The 16,889-nt window shown below is 40.5% G+C and overlaps 1 protein-coding gene across 3 annotated transcripts in view; it reads right to left on the bottom strand.

The window, feature by feature from the left end:
• ORC1 (origin recognition complex subunit 1) overlaps nucleotides 1–16,855 on the bottom strand; it is a 34,355-nt gene extending 17,500 nt beyond the window's left edge. The window contains exons 1-8 of one of the 3 annotated variants that reach the window (XM_033435517.2): nucleotides 16,552–16,855; nucleotides 12,641–12,739; nucleotides 11,784–11,858; nucleotides 10,995–11,105; nucleotides 10,218–10,345; nucleotides 8,487–8,665; nucleotides 7,002–7,320; nucleotides 303–672 (exon numbers count right to left, since the gene is read on the bottom strand). In XM_033435517.2, coding sequence (XP_033291408.2) covers nucleotides 303–672; nucleotides 7,002–7,320; nucleotides 8,487–8,665; nucleotides 10,218–10,345; nucleotides 10,995–11,086 — 1,088 coding nt within the window. In that variant the 5' untranslated portion in view covers nucleotides 11,087–11,105; nucleotides 11,784–11,858; nucleotides 12,641–12,739; nucleotides 16,552–16,855. The remainder of the gene's footprint in view (nucleotides 1–302; nucleotides 673–7,001; nucleotides 7,321–8,486; nucleotides 8,666–10,217; nucleotides 10,346–10,994; nucleotides 11,106–11,783; nucleotides 11,859–12,640; nucleotides 12,740–16,551) is intronic. The other 2 variants (XM_033435515.2, XM_033435516.2) reach the window with 2 other exon arrangements.
• Nucleotides 16,856–16,889: the final 34 nt, after the last annotated feature.

Below are 16,889 nucleotides of genomic sequence, written 5' to 3'. Positions count from 1 at the left end.
AAGTAATGAAATCCAGGACTGTGAAGCAGTTCAGGTTTGGGAAATTATCTTCTGGAGCCGTGATCCCCAAAGGACAGTTGGGTATATCAGAATCACCCAAAGAGCATCTCAAAATGCAGATTCCTGGGCCCAACGCTTGGAGGTTGATTTCCTACATCTAGGGAAAGGCTTAGAAATCTGTATTTTGGAAAAGCTGGCGATTCTGTGACACAGGCAGATTTATCAGCTGTGACCCACACTTTTCACATCATGTGAAGGATCTCGATTTGCTCTGTGGGAGGCAGGGAAGCATCCCCAGTTACCTCTTTTTGATGTTTTCTGGTTTCAGAATCACAGAAGGCACCACCAAGGATTTCTGTCCCCCCCTGACAGGAGTAAATGTTCTTTCTTCACTAGTCTCTGTCGTTTTCAAAGCTGGGACTCGAGGTCTCAGGATCATGCAACCATCAGGTGAAGCCTTCTTGTCATCCTCGGCCCAACACTGCTGAATCTCTCCAGCTTTCTCTGGGGTTTTCAGAGCTGCAGACGAGTTCTGAGGACCATCAGGCTGAGACCTCTTTGAAGGCGAGGTGATCTCAGAGAAGGCCACTTTCCGTTTCATTCTTCCAGGAGACTCCAACGAGGCCCATGAAGTCTGCTGGGAAATCCTAGTGTTATGTGTCCTAGGGAAACCTAAGTTCAAGAGAAATCACCATAGACAATGTGTGAATTTTATAACTAGCACTATATACACCCTTAATATCTTTATAGATAAACTCATTCACTGAGTGATACAAAGACATGAGTTATCCATATTTTGAATTATTCTATGCTTTCTTTTCCTGCGCCAGGTAGCTCTTATTATTTTTAATCTCTCTCTTAAATTCTACGAGTAATTTTGCTAGCTAGAACCATAAGTCAACAGTTAAATCAGCTTTTATAGATAAATGTTCAGGTCAGGTTTTCTGTGAAGTAATCTACCAGAAGAGTGGTTCTCAACCAGGGTGATACTGCACATCCTCAGGCCCCATTCAACAGCATCTGAAAAAATTTATACCAATGACTCTGTTGAGTAATACCAAGTCCTAGATTTTTCTTAACCCAGATTATATCTACCAACAGAGAGAAGATGGGTCCCCGGGGGTGGGGGTGGGGGGTAACCAACTGGGTTCTAAGAATACACAGAGCCACATTTGGATCTGCTCCTCTCTCACCATGATCAAAGGCACCAAGAACCTGGACATTCATTCACAGATAGCAAATGAGCTATTAAAAGATAGGTGGGACTTCCCTGGTGGCTCAGTGGTTAAGAATCTGCCTGCCAATGCAGGGGACATGGGTTCGATCCCTGGTCTGGGGAGATCCCACATGCTGCGGAGCAACTAAGCCCGTGCACCACAACTACTGAGCCTGCGCTCTAGAGTTCGCAAGCCACAACTACTGAGCCTGCACACCACTACTGAAGCCCACATGCTCTAGGGCTCACATGCCGCAACTACTGAGCCTGCGAGCTGCAACTACTGAAGCCCACGTGCCTAGAGCCCTTGCTCTGTGACAAGGGACGCCACCGCAATGAGAAGCCCGTGCACCACAATGAAGAGTAACCCCTGCTCGCTGCAACTAGAGAAAGCCCGCATGCAGCAACGAAGACCCAATGCAGCCAAAAGTAACAGGGCAGATGATACACATAAACGTCTATAGTATGAAGTTTAAAAATTGTCCTAAAGCACCTAAGTGCTAATAAACATGGCTTTTGAGACAGACCTTGAAAGAAAGGCAAAATTTCAACAGAGTTGAAAGGGGAAGGAGGGGAATAAGTGAAGAGAATAAATGAGATTGATGTGAGCTAAGGCAACGAGGCAGGAAAGCACTGGGCAGAGGAGTTCACTTTAGTCACAGCACAGGGTGTGTGTGGAATAGCTGCAGACAAGGTAAGAAGTCATCTAGTACCTGTGTGGTAAATATGAGGGTAACTCATGTCTAGATTAATGTAAAAATGTCCCAAAGTCCTAGTCTCCCTCATGCCTCATTTCCCCATCTTTCTGTCAAAAACAATCCAAAATATTTTCATCATATCTGCCTCATCTAATTATGTAACTGTGTCAAGTTTAAATTTTTTACCCTAACTTTCAAGGTCCTACAAAATCAACAGTGAAAAAAACACTCAATTATTTCTAAATGGTGGTATTACAAATTATTTCTCTAGTAGTCTTCTGCATTTCCAAAATGGTTTATATGTTTATATTCAGCTCCTAAACATTTGTATTCTTGATAGCTCCTACTAAGGAGCTATCAAGAATGCAAATAACTTATACTCAATGAACTTGGCACATAAACAGAAAAATTAAGGACACATAATAGGATGAGGATGAGCTCTCAGAACAGCCATGGAGTAGCTTTCAGATATATCATTAGTGAAAAAAGTTAAAATGGAAAAGAATACATCCAGTATAATACCCTACTGGGTAAGAAAGAATGGGAAATAAAACTATAATAAAATAAAAATTATATGCATGTTTGTATATGACTGTGTGTACATATGTCTGTGTGTGTTTTATCTGTTGATTTTTGCAAAAACCAAAGGAAAAATAAACCAGAAACTAATAAAATTGATTACCTACAAAAGATGAGGTAGAAACAGGGAGCAAGGGTAAAGAAAGGAATGCGGCTTATCTGAGTACACTTGTCTTAAATAGTTTTGACTCTTTAACTATGCTAATGTTTTAAATGTTTTGAAAATCAAAGATGGGAAAAGCCCTAAAATTAAACAGAAATGAAAGAACCTAACTGTATATCACCAATAAAATAACCATTGGTGGAAGAAAAAAATTTAATCAAAGTAACATTACTCCCTCAGTGGAATATATTCTAAAGGCATAAAAACTGCAAATCAATTTTGATTTGGAATTATGGAATGTGGGAAGGATGGAAAGAACCCCATAGTATAGATTAGAAGTATGAGTATGAATTTAAGAGTTTTAACACTATATTATAACAAATATATATATATATATATATATATATATATATATTTCTTAGCTCTTCCACTAAGGATCTAAAAGCAATGTCACCTTAGTAGCTAAGCTCTTGAAGAATTAGCTAATTACAGGGCTTAACATCACTAATCATTAGAGAAATGTAACAATGACATACTACCTCACACCCATTAGCATAGCTACAGTCAAAACCACAGAAAATAACAATATAAAACAACATAATAATAACAAGATCTAAATAGTTGGTGACAATGTGGGGAAATGGAACTCTTGTGTGTTACTGATAAGAATGTAAAATGATGCAGCTGCTATGGAAGAGTATGGTGGTTCCTCAAAAAATTAAACAGAAAGGAAATTTTACCCCAAATAGCCAAAGCAATCTTGAGAAAGAAAAACAAACCTGGAGGCATCACAATCCCTGATTTGAAACTATATTACAAAGCTACCGTAATCTAAACAGTATGGTTTTGGCACACACAGATCGATGGAACAAAATAGAAAGCCCAGAAACAAACTCACATATATATGACCAATTAATTTACAACAAAGGAGCCAAGAACATACAATCAGGAAAGGACAGACTCTTCATTAAATGATGCTGGAAAAATTGGACAGAAGAATTGAAACATGCAGAAGAATGAAACTGGACTACTATCTTACATCATACACAAAAATTAATTCAAAATGGATTAAAGACTTGAATGTAAGGCTTGAAACCATACAACTCTTAGATGAAAACATAGGTGGTAATAAGCTCCTTGACATGGAACTTGATGATGATTTTTTGGATCTGACACCAAAAACGAAGGCAACAAAAGTAAAAACAAACAAGTGGGACTACACCAAACTAAAAAGCTTCTGGACATCAAGGAAACCACCAACAAAATGAAAAGGCAACCTACTAAATGGGAGAAAATATTTGCAAATCAAATATCTGATAAGGGGTTAATATCCAAAGTATATCAAGAACTCATACAATAGCAGGAAAACAAACAATGAGATTAAAAAATGGACAGAGGACCCGAATAGACATTATTCCAAGTGAAGCTATACAGATGGCCAATAGGTAAATGAAAAGGTGCTCAATGTCACTAATCATCAGAGAAATGAAAATCAAGATGAAGTATCACCTCACACCTGTCAGAATGGCTATCGTCAGAAAGAAAACAAATAACAAGTGTTGGCGAGGATATGGAGAAAAGGGAACCCTTATGCACTGTTGGTGGGAATGTAAATTGGTGCAGCCACTATGGATAACAGTATGGAGGATCCTCAAAAAGCTAAAAATAAAACTACCATATGAGGGACTTCCCTGGTGGCGCAGTGGTTAAGAATCCGCCTGCCAATGCAGGGGACGCAGGTTTGAGCCCTGGTCCAGGAAGATCCCACATGCAGCGGAACAACTAACCCCGTGCACCACAACTAATGAAGCCAGCGTGCTCTAGGGCCCGTGTGCTGCAACTACTGAAGCCCACACACCTAGAGCCTGTGTTCCGCAACAAGAGAAGCCACCGCAATGAGAAGCCCATGCACCGCAACGAAGAGTAACCCCCACTCACCACAACTAGAGAAAATCCGCGCGCAGCAACGAAGACCCAATGCAGCCAAAAATAAATAAATAAATTTATTTAAAACAAACAAAAAACTACCATATGATCCAGCAATTCCACTTTTGCATACTTATCTGAAGTAAACAAAAACACTAACTTGAAAAGACAAATGCACCCCCATGTTCACTGTAGCATTATTTCCAATAGCCAAGATATGGAAACAACCTAAATGTGCATCAATGGATGAATGGATAAAGAAAATATGGTATGTGGGACTTCCCTGGTGGTCCAGTGGCTAAGATTCCGCGCTCTCAATGCAGGGGGCCCGGGTTCAATCCCTGGTCAGGGAACTAGATCTCTCATGTCACAACTAAGAGTTAGCATGCGATAACTAAAGATCCCTCATGCTGCAACTAAAGATCCCACATGCTGCAAATAAGATCCCATGTGTTGCAGCTAAGACCCACGGAGCCAATTAAATAAATAAATATTTTTTAAAAAAAGAAATAAATGAAGCCAATCTTACATAAACTTTAAAAAAATAAAAGAAAATGTGGTATGTATATACAATGGAATATTACTCAGCCATAAAAAGGAAGGAAATCCTGTTATTTGTGACACAGATAGACCTTGAGGGCATTATGCTAAGTGAAATAAATCACACAGAGAAAGACAAATACCATAGGATTTCACTTATATATGGAATCTAAATTAAAAAACAAAAATGAAAACCAAGCTCATAGATACAGAGAACAGATTGGTGGTAGTCAGAGGCAGTGGTTGAGGAATTGGGCAAAATGGGTTAAGGTAGCCAAAAGGTACAAACTTCCAGTTATAAAATAAATAAGTCATGGGGATGTAATGTACAGCATGGTGACTACAATTAATACTGTGTTGCATGTTTGAAAGTTGCTAAGAGAGTAAATCTTAAAAGTTCGCATCACAAGACAAAAAACTGTAATTATGTATCATGACATGTTTCTTTTTTTTTAAATTGAAGTATAGTTGATTTACATTGTTGTGTTAGTTTCTGGTATATAGCAAAGTGATTCAGTTCTATATATATATATTCTTTTCCATTATGGTTTATCACAGGATGTTGAATATAGTTCCCTGTGCTGCCCAATAGAACCTTGCTATTTATCTATTTTATATGTAGTACTTTGTATCTGCTAATCTCAAACTCCTAATTTACCCTTCCCCCACCCCCTTTCCCCATTGGTAACCATAAGTTTGTTTTCTATGTCAGTGGATCTGTTTGTTTTGTAAATAATTTCATTTGTGTCATATTTTAGATTCCACATATAAGTGATGTTATATGGTAGTTGTCTTTCTCTGACTTACTTCACTTAGTATGATGATTTCTAGGTCCATCCATGTTGTTGCAAATGGCATTATTTCATTCTTTTTTATGGCTCAGTAGTATTCCTTTGTATACATATATATACAAATATATCACATCTTTATCCATTCATCTGTCAATGGACATTTAGGTTGTTTCCATGTCTTGGCTATTGTAAATCGTGCTGCTATGAACACTGGAGTGCATGTATCTTTTCAAATTAGAGTTTTCTCCAGATATATGCCCAGGAGCGGGATTGCTGGATCATATGGCAACTGTATTTTTAGTTTTTTAAAGAACCTCCAAACTGTTTTCCAGAGTAGCTGCACATATGGTGATGGATGTTAGTTAAACTTACTGTGGTAATCATCTCACAATATATACAAATATCAAATCATTATGTTGTATACATGAAACTAATATGTTATAATGCTAGATGTCAATTATATCTCAATTTTTTAAAAAAGGAAATTTTGACACATGCTACAACATGATGAATCTTGAGGACATTATACTAACTTTTTAAACCAGTCAGAAGAGAATAAATACTGTATGATTCCACTTATATGAGTTATCTGGAGAAGTCAAATTCAGAGACAAAAAGTAGAATGGTGGTTACCAGAGGATGGGGCATGAGGGAATGGGAAGTTATTGCTTAATGGTTGGAGAGATTGTTTCAGAAGATGATGGGGATGGTTATACAACAATGTGAATGTACTTAATGCCACTAAACTGTACATTTAAAAATGATTAAAATGGGGCTTCCCTGGTGGTGCAGTGGTTGAGAGTCCGCCTGCCGATGCAGGGGACACAGGTTCGTGCCCCGGTCCGGGAAGATCCCACATGCCGCAGAGCGGCTGTGCCCGTGAGCCATGGCCGCTGAGCCTGCGCGTCTGGAGCCTGTGCTCCGCAACGGGAGAGGCCACAACAGTGAGAGGCCCGCGTACCGCACACACACACACACACACACAAAAAACAGATTAAAATGGTAAATCTTATGTGATATATATTTCAAGAGACGTCCAATTAGTACTTGGCTCACTGCTGCACTAACTCAACACTATAGCATGAATTAATATTTTATCATTTTCCTTTAGCCTCAGTATTGCCCACTGTGACCCATTTTACACTTACTGCTGAGCTCCAGCCTCTTCCTTGCCCTTGGGGTGACAGGATGGGAAGGAGTTTGGCGAGATTTGGAGGTGGAGTGCCTTGATTCAATCCTTTTGACCACATGTTCTGCTGTGGTCCAAGAAGGGCTTTCTGTACTTTTAGTTTTGGCTTCCATGGACTTCTGGCATCTAGGGTTGCCTTCTTGTAGCTTATCCAACTGTGCAAATAGTTCTGGAGGTAGTGGTTTGAATTTTTTCTCATTCCAAGATAGTTTAACAAAGAATGTCTTCTCATTTTTCAGATCCATAGGTATCACTTCATCTGGGGCTAAAGCTACTACCTGAATTTAGGAAGTATGGATGATATAAAGAAATAAGGACCCAAAGAGTCAACGAAGGCTCTATGAGAGCTATGATTAAAGAGCATTTAAGTCTGCATTCTTACCTGGAACAATTACTTTTCTAAACAAAAGAGGCATGGACATGGCATAGCATATTTCCACAGAGTCCTCCTTGCTGATATCCATATCTCATGTTTTCTTTTCTAGTCCATTCTATTCACCCATGCCAAGTTTCCCCATAAAAACTTCTCTAAGCATGCCCCCCTGCTCAATAGTCTACAATGGCTACCCACTCTGCAAGATCAGATTACTTAAACTGATTTTCACTACCTTCTAAAATCTGACCCCACTTTACCTCCTGAGTGCTCAGTGCTCTTCAAAAGGGCTTCCCACCACTAGTCGAGCTTGGCTTGTCACAGTCCTGCTCATTCCCACCATTGTGCTCCTGCCTAAACATGCCCCCTACCTTTCCACATCCACCCATTTTGCTGCTTCAACTTCTACATCTGCCTTTCACCTCTTAACTCATTTAACTCAGAGATAAATTATTCTGTGGCACATGATATGCTGGGCCCAGAGTGGAAAAATCTGACTATAGTCATGCCAAGCCATGGTCTCCCTGCCCTACCAACCACCTAGTCACCATGTGACCACACTTCACATCCGGATCTAATCCCATTTTGGGGGCCTGAAGTAGCTTGAGAAATAACCCATATCCTAGTCTCCAAACCAGTGTCTCAATTCAGCCTACAACTCTTCAAACCTGATTTATTATAAAATCTCATAACACACGTTTGCCTGGAGCAATTACACTCTTTGTACTGATTCACTCAAGGTGAAGTCCTCATTTAAGCAAGGATATTCAGCCTCAAAGTGCTTTATGTCTGCCACAATCACAGCTAAATATAATTTCCCACTGAGATACACCTGCTAATTCCTGCTCATCCCTCAGGTCACAACCTAATGTCACTTCCTCCAGGAGGCTCCTAACACATGGTAAGTGCTCTCGATAAATATTTGTTGTTGAAAGGAAGTAGGCAGGCAAGCAGAGAAGGTGACAAACAGGAAAAATACGTTTCCGTGAGGTAAACGAGAGCCAGTAATAAGCTTAGGAATCAGCCAGAAATAAGCTTCAAGATAGAACTGAGGATCAAGGCATCACCTACCTGCACGTGGCCAATGATGGTCTCGGCATTAATGTTGCTGTTACAGGCAGGGTAATCATACCAGAATATCTCTTGTGCATCAGGCTTCCGGCCCAGCAAATGCTGTTTACAGACAGGGACTTCACAGAATCGGATAAACCATTGTACTCGAGCACGTTTCTTGGGATAAGGTTCAGAATCTAGGGAGGGATAGATGGAAAAGGTAAGGTTAAAGATAATAAACATTATCTTAATCCTCACAGTAATCCTACAAGGTAGGTACTATGGCTGTCTCCCTTTTACCAGTGAAGTGATCACATTTCAGGGCCCTTAAATAATTTGTCAAAGGTCACAAGACCAACCAGCGGCAATCTGACTACACCCAGCACCCACGTTCTTCTCACTTTGCTCCACGTCCAAATGGTGCTATCGGTCATCACATAAATTGTAAAAGGCGTTTGAGAGGAGCAATTCTAATCACAGTTACTGAACAAATTTTGCAAATCAAAACAAAACTCCTAGCAAGACTCAGAGCATCAGCCACTGAGATGACTTCTGGCAAACATATGCTTGCAACCTTCAGCTTTATCATCATAATATACCATTAACATCACTCCATACCAGTGTTAGCTCCAAGTGAAAGGACATATACTCATTAGTGCCACCATCATCACTGCCTCTTCTCTTCCTTAGCTCTCTTCAAAGACTGAAGCCATCCAATGTAGCACAATACATGGTTCTAAAATCTATACACAAAGGCCCAAACCTCAAATACAAAAGCCCATCCTGCTGATGTGCTCTCCCTAGTGGATGTTAGTTTGATGAAGTTTTCCTCCATACTTGTTGAATATCCTCCCTATCTCTATAATGTAAAGTACCTTCATCCACTCTATCAGTTCCTTCTTTTAGGCATACAAACTGCCACAGGACTAGGACTAACTTCCACATACTCCTCTCCTAGCTTTGGAAAGAAGCAGTTTTGTAATAGTTTAAATTACTATCCTCTTTCATCTTCCTTTCGGAGTTCCGCTCCATTCCCACTTTTCTGTGCTCTTCTCTGGGCTGCAGAGGGTTAACAGCTGAGAAAATCAGCTGCGGCTGTGAGTGTGGCCTTGCAGGCACCAGTTCACACTACCTTCCCTTTTGCTCCTCTAGCCTTAAGGGTAGTACTGGCTTTCTGCACTTACTGATCTCTGGGAAACACCACTGTTTGCTTCTTCAGCCTTTTCAACACTTATACACAAGTCCCTCTGGGTAAATAAAACACCTAAAGTGTTTCTGTTTTTCTGACTGAACGTCAATCAAGTGATACACCTACCCAATCCAATTTACTGCCTCCCTAGTAAAAGTAACTTTGCATTTGCAAAGTTACTAACTTCCTCATGCCAAAATTTAAGGACATGTCTCTACTAGAGTGCAAATCATCTATTATTTCCTTTCCTCCTTCTTCCTAAATCCATCCTTTCTCTCCACTCCAACAATCCTGCCTTCATGGCCATTCTTACCCCCTCCTAAAAATAATGCAAAAGCTAAATTCTTGAGCCCTCCATTCCCATTTTTACCCAATATTGCTCTAGTGAGTAAGGACGTTCACTAGGTGGAAGAGGGTACAGCTGGTGCTTAAGTGAGCCCACAGGCACACCCTACATACTGCTATGAACAGAAGAATCAGTAACCACCCCTGTTCCCACCACGGAGCACTTCCCAATCATTAGTGACAAGGAATACTTTTCATTCCAGCCCCAAACTCACCGTCTTCAAACAACTCAACCAATTTAGCAACATACGGATTTTCATCATCATCCCCTTCAATCAACACAAACTGTCCAACCTGGAGGTCAATCTCAGGCAAACGAGCTTCTATTTTCACATTCATTTCTCTAGGAAATAACAGAGAAACATGTTAGGAAATCTCTTAGGGTGGGCCAAGCTCTTCAGACCCCTGGGCACAGAGGAATATGCTCTGTAACTAGAAAACCCCCTGAATAGTTTCTCTCTTCTGACCAATCCTACTAGAAACCAATTTACCAGTAAAATCACAAGCAAGAGTAGATAACATGAATTGAATGAATTGTTTTAGCATGGGTGATTAATCCAGAGGCCTTAGGATGAACCCTAACTTCTCTCAGTTATTGACAAAGAACAACAAAGGCTTCCTAAGACATGAAAGCCGCCCAGTAAAAACATCAGATTGTTCAGAGATGTCTTGGGCTAAGAGGATGTAGTAACAACATCCATCCTACCCTGTTATCATGCAGAGTTATACAGAACCTATCTTAAATAGATATGACATTATCATACATATCAAATTTTATTAACCTGACATAATATCTTCCTGTATCACTAGCTGCTATATTTATGCTAACATCTTCTTCCATCAAACAAACCCACACCCCCTTACAATCAATTCATATTCACTGTCCCTCAATCCTCAACCTATAGTACCTAAAACACCCTGGATACAAGTTATTAACAGCTCAGCTTGAAGAAGCTATTAGTTCCAGTCCACCAAAGGACTCTATCACTCACTTGTAGGTTTGGTAGTGCAGTTTTCGATCCAATGGCTTGCCAGTCCATGAATAAGTTTGTCTGGTCCTCAGCCTTGTAGGACGGTAGGCCATGGCTCCTGTGTAAAAGTCACTAACTCTGAGTTAACATGACATGCTCTGATGGATTCTAGGAAACAGTCCCTGCTTTCAGTGGGTTCAGCCTTCTTTTCTGCCCCTGCTACACTCCCACACATTTTAGACTTAGGAAAAAAAAAACTTTTTTGAGGAAAAAGTCAAGCTCTATGAAGATCAAACACAGGCAATTCAGTTATCATCTGGTACTATGCCTTATCTCTTCCTATCCAGGGAAACAGAAAGGTCAATATGTAAAAAACTATAGATGTTTAGAAGTACTTACTAGGTACAAGACACAATGATAGATGTGAAACATCTAATAATGTGAAACTAAAAGACAGTGATACAGTAGTTGTAAGTATCTTTATAACATTTATAATCTAGGTAGGGATAAAATATAAACACATGAAAGGACAACTAACAGTGCAAAGAGCCAAGAGAAAGCCAGAGAGACTACTGCAAGGTAGAGGACCAGGCTTGTGACTGTTCAGGGAGGAACGATTTCTTAAAGGGGTTTTCTAAAATGAATGTTAAATAATGGGTAGCTATTGCTAAGATGGATGAAATGAGGGTTTCCAAGGGATGGAGGCAAAAACATGCAAGGGGCATTTGGGGGAATGGCAATGGATTTTATCAAATGTATCATTCCACTTACCTTAAAAACAAAACAAAACAAAACCCCAGGGTCACTAACCTGTTCTGCTCTGGCAGTTGGAAGCGGTCTTTTTCTTTGCAGCTGATAGGTCCTAGATATTAATATTGTGAATAGCTGAAAAGAAACAACTATATTAAAGTACATGGGAAAAAAGACATTTTTACTGACAATTCTGAAATGAGAGTGAAAACTCCAAACATATTTGACAATCCTCTTTACAATATGGAAGCTACAATCTATGAGTCCTAATAATAATGCCAACTCATTATCTTAAGTTATTAAGAAAACAATCCTTTCCTCTAAATTCAATGCTTTTCTTATAGAGCTAAAGTTTGACAAAACTGGGGTTTAAAAAAAATTTTTTTTTAATCCAGTCTGACAGAATTTCTCTGAATTACTGATAGAGGGACCAATAATTTCAGTCCATGTTGAAAACAACAGAATTAGAATAGCATTATTGACATCCTGATTAAATAATCTGGTTTCCTAAAGTCAGTAGCATTATGTCCTACATTCTACTCGGGAACATTCTGACCCATAAGATCTTCTGCTTTTAAAAAAGGTATTTTTTAATATAATTTGAGGAAACTAATTAGCAAAAAGAAGATACTGAGTCATTAGTAAATGCACAGCTTACAAATGATGCCTGAATGATTACTATTAAGAACATTTAGAGTATGATTCACAACACAGTATTATTAAAATCAATCTAATTTTAATTAAATACATTGTAGAAATGAACAAACAGCAGACTGATGAGTTAAAACAAGTAGGAGACTTGTGCTCAAGTAAAAATGCATTTGGACTCATTGTATGTAATAATCTTTTGGCAAAAAGTTAGTAAAAGTGTTTGAATCTCAATAAATGTTCAAGGAAATATATTAACTCTAACTTACCTTCAATATACGTTCCTTTTAATGGAAGATGTAACATGGAACTATCAGTAAACTTGTAACTTTTCACCTTTCCGCGATGAAATCAGGCAAAATAGGCTACTGAGATACAGACAAAAGATGCAAGTAAATAAGCTCCATCATTAAAAAAAATTGGAATATCACTGAGAGTGCTTTGTAGTAAAGTGGACTCTCCCAACACATTTTCTACAATTCTCGAATAATCTAACTGCAGGATAAATGCTCTGATTTGTCACAGTGTCTATGATATTTGATAACATTGGCACAAGGATCGCACTTTTTCAAACTAAAAGCTGGCATACAGAAGGACTATCTCCATACTCCTAAGGTACTCATGTATACCTAAGGTCATCAAATCCATGCTTTCAACGCCTTTAAATAGAAACCATATTTTAGTTACTAAAGCATGCATCCTCTTTCAAAAACTAAGCCAAGATAAAATTTAACACTCCTTTTCTAGATCATGAGCTGTGTTCACTGAGACCAGTATAAGCATATATGCGTGCAAAGCTGGATGATTTACCAAAGGGTGAGCAGGCAGGGGTATCGGAAGGCTCTCTGGGCCTGGACCACATAACCTGCCTCAACTCAGCCTGTCACTATGCTCCAGGCCTGCTTTTCCAAACCTCAAACAGACCAAGGTTGTTAGTGCCCTCAGACTTACACAGTTGCTGTTCTCTCTTCCTGAATATCTTTGCAGGGATGGCTCAAGTCTCAGCTCCAGTGAAACTTCCTCAGATAGGCCTTCACTGATACCCAATGGAAAGTTACTCGCCACCCCCTTATACTACTGCCTAAGGTCATGTTCTATTGCACCGACCTATTATCAAAGCCATAAACATTATATTACTTTCTTATTTGTTGTACTTCCTACATCAGAATGTTAAATTCTAAAAGAGCAGGGATCTTGGGACCTTGTCTGTCTTGTTCATAACTGCATCCCAGGGCCTAGGTTAGGACTTCACACATAATAGCTGAACAAATTAATGAACGAACTGGGTTTTTTTGTTTTTTTAAATTTTTTGGCCGTGCCAAGCGGCACGTGGGATTTAGTTCCCCAACCAGGGATTGAAGCCACACCCCCTGCATTGGAAGCATGGAGTCTTAACCACTGGACCGCCAGGGACGTCCTGAATGAACTGTTTGTAAAAAAATCATTAGGACAATACCAAGTGTGGTAAGGATGTAGAGCAGCCAAAACTCTCATACACTGCTGGAGGGCATGTAAATTGGTAAAACCACTTTGGAAATTTGGCAGTATATATACTCAAGCTGAACATATGTATATCCTATGACCCAGTAATTCCAACAGAATATACCCAACAGAAAAACAAACATATCATCAAAAGACATGAACCAGAATGTTCACAGCAGCACTATACAGCAATGAAATGAAACCACCAACCACAACTGCACACATGTGGGGAAAATCTCACAAAATAACAATGAGCTAAAGAAATGAGACGCCAAAAGAATACATACTATACTGATTCCATTTACACAAAGGTCAAAAACAGGTAAAAGTAACCTATGGTGTTAGAAGTCAGAATAGAAGGAAACCCTGGTGACTGAAAGGAAGCACAGTGGGGGAGTGGAGTGCTTCTGGGATGCTGGACATGTTGTTTCTTGAACTGGATGCTGGTTACACAGGTATGTTCTCTTCAAGAAAACTCACTGAGCTGTATATGACTTGTGCATTTTCTATATGCAGGTTGTTTTTCCATGCAAAGTTCAAAAAATTAATCAGGAGTCCTTCTGAAGAGGCAGCATAAGGAAATCATAGTATATATCAGGCCTCTTTGCACTGTTACGCCACTTTCCTACCCTCGACCCAGCACTGCATCTCATCCACCGTAAGCAAAAAGGTTCCCCAACAGCGGTGATGAATGGAGTGGAAAGGCAGGCCAGACTTGGCCTAGCAAAGGCTTTGGCTTCTAGGAGATACCCACTACAGGCTCCTAATGTTGCAGATACCAGAAATCTGGAACATGCACACTACCCAGTCCAGGAGCCACACCCAAGGAAAACAGATAAGGGAGTTGCAGTAAAAATAATGATAGCAGATATTTATTGATCCAATAAGACAGAGGTAGAACCAAAACTCTTGATACGTTTATCTCATTTAATCCTCACAATAATCCTAGAACAATGCTAGTCCATACTAAGTGCAAGGCAGGCACTCAGTAATAAATATTTGCTGAATAAAAGGTAGATGCTATTAGCACTTCAAGATGGTAAGTTGTCCCAGTGTTATACAGGATACCACATGCTTAATTCAAACCCCGAGCAGCTGGATTCCAATGACTGTGCTCTTAAGCACTTACCTTAGAACACCTTGTGTGAAAGTAGATAATGTTAATACATGTCTAAGACAGCTTGCTTCTGGTATGCTTATTACAATAAACCAGGCTTCCCAGCCACTGACTGAAAGGTCAAATGGGCCTTAATTTCCTTACCCACAAAATGGGGATATTGGATTGGTGGAAAAGTTCATTCGGGAACTTCCATAAGATGTTACGGAAAACCCAAACGAACTTTTTGGCCAAACGAATAGAAACTTTCTTTTATTCAACCAATATTTATTTATTAATCATCCATTCTGTACCAGGCACTATTCTAGAATTACTGAGGATTAAGTGAGAAAATGCAAAATGGTCAATTCACTTCCCCAGTCCCTTGCATTTATGTGTAAGGGACAGTGATTCTTTTTTTTTTTTAATAATTTGATAAATGTTATGAAACACATACAATTCACACAAAATTTTGCATTTAATTTCAGGGAATTCATAAACCTTCTAAAGTCCATATATCGCCCTTTGTTACATTAAAATCTGTTGCAGAGGGACTTGATAAACATGATTTCACACCAGAAACCTCCAATGGCATTCACAACCACCCAATACAGCAGGGAAGAGGGTACCACTTTTACAGATAACTAAAATCGAAAACTGCCATATCCGATCATTGCAATTTGCAGATAGTCCAAGATAAGAATCTCGCATCTCATGCCTCTAAGTCCAGTGCTTTTTCCAACTGTCAAAATAGAAGGCCCTTCTCTTCATTGGTGGCGCAGTGGTTGAGAGTCCGCCTGCCGATGCAGGGGACACGGGTTCGTGCCCCAGTCTGGGAAGATCCCACATGCCGCAGAGCGGCTGGGCCCATGAGCCATGGCCGCTAGGCCTGCGCGTCCGGAGCCTGTGCTCCGCAACGGGAGAGGCCACAACAGTGAGAGGTCCAAGTACCGCAAAAAAAAAAAAAAAAAAAAAAAAAAAGAAGGCCCTTCTATCCCGGGGTTAGACTAGAGAAAGTAAAAGAGGTGCCATTACACTCTCCTCCTGGAAAGAAGGTGGATGAGAGCCCAGCAGTTAAGAGCAGCTCTTCTGGGGAAAAGAAGACCTGGGTAGGAGCTCAGGCCGCTTAGTCACAAAAAGGGACTTAGACAAGTCTCTTTCTCTCTGGGAGCAACTGCTACATCCGTAAAATCGGGTAATAACTTCTGCTGCTCCGCCTTCCCTGTGGTGCTTGCTACATAACACTACGCTGAAATGAGGAAAAGATGCGACTGCTTCACAAGGGCCATGCAGATGGAAGGTTCACATGGTTCAGATCATTACTGAGAGTCTCAGGGCGCTGAGGACAGGAGTGTTCACGCTTTTCTGTTGTTGGCTTTCGGTTTCCCCGCTACAAGGTCGCAGTCCCCGGGAGAAAAGCTGTTAGAAATCGCAATGTGGAAAGTAAAACGTTCCTAAAGGGTTTAGAACGTGCCTGGCACTTAATAATAGGCGCTTAGTACATATCTGCTGAATGGATTAATGGCTGAATGAGTCCACAGAGAACAATTCCTCAGTCCCGCGGCTCAGATCCCTCTCCAGCCCGTGGGACGCCACACTCACCGGGCGCCGCAGTTTGTTGGAGCTGGGCGCAAGCCCTCCGCTTCCCACCGTCCCCGCTTCAGGAGCTCGTGGAGCTGCAGCAAATCTACCTGCCCAGGGGCACTCCTCTTACAGCTACCAGCCGCGTACTGGAGCCGAAGCGGGGGCCTCCCGAGGAATGGACAGAAGGTGGAGAAAAAGAAATTTCCCGCCAACGCCGTAGCCCCGCCCCCAGGGTGTCTCCACGTTCCGTCAGCAGCCAGCCCTTCCGCCCCGCCCATCTAAGGAGGGGACGCAGGACGTACATCCGTCAACGGTCAGAGGCCATCATTGATTCGGTATGCTACGCCGTTCGCGCA

Source organism: Orcinus orca, chromosome 1 (genome assembly GCF_937001465.1).
Source record: "Orcinus orca chromosome 1, mOrcOrc1.1, whole genome shotgun sequence".
Taxonomy (NCBI): domain Eukaryota; kingdom Metazoa; phylum Chordata; class Mammalia; order Artiodactyla; family Delphinidae; genus Orcinus; species Orcinus orca.
This window is presented reverse-complemented; position numbering and strand designations above follow the sequence as displayed.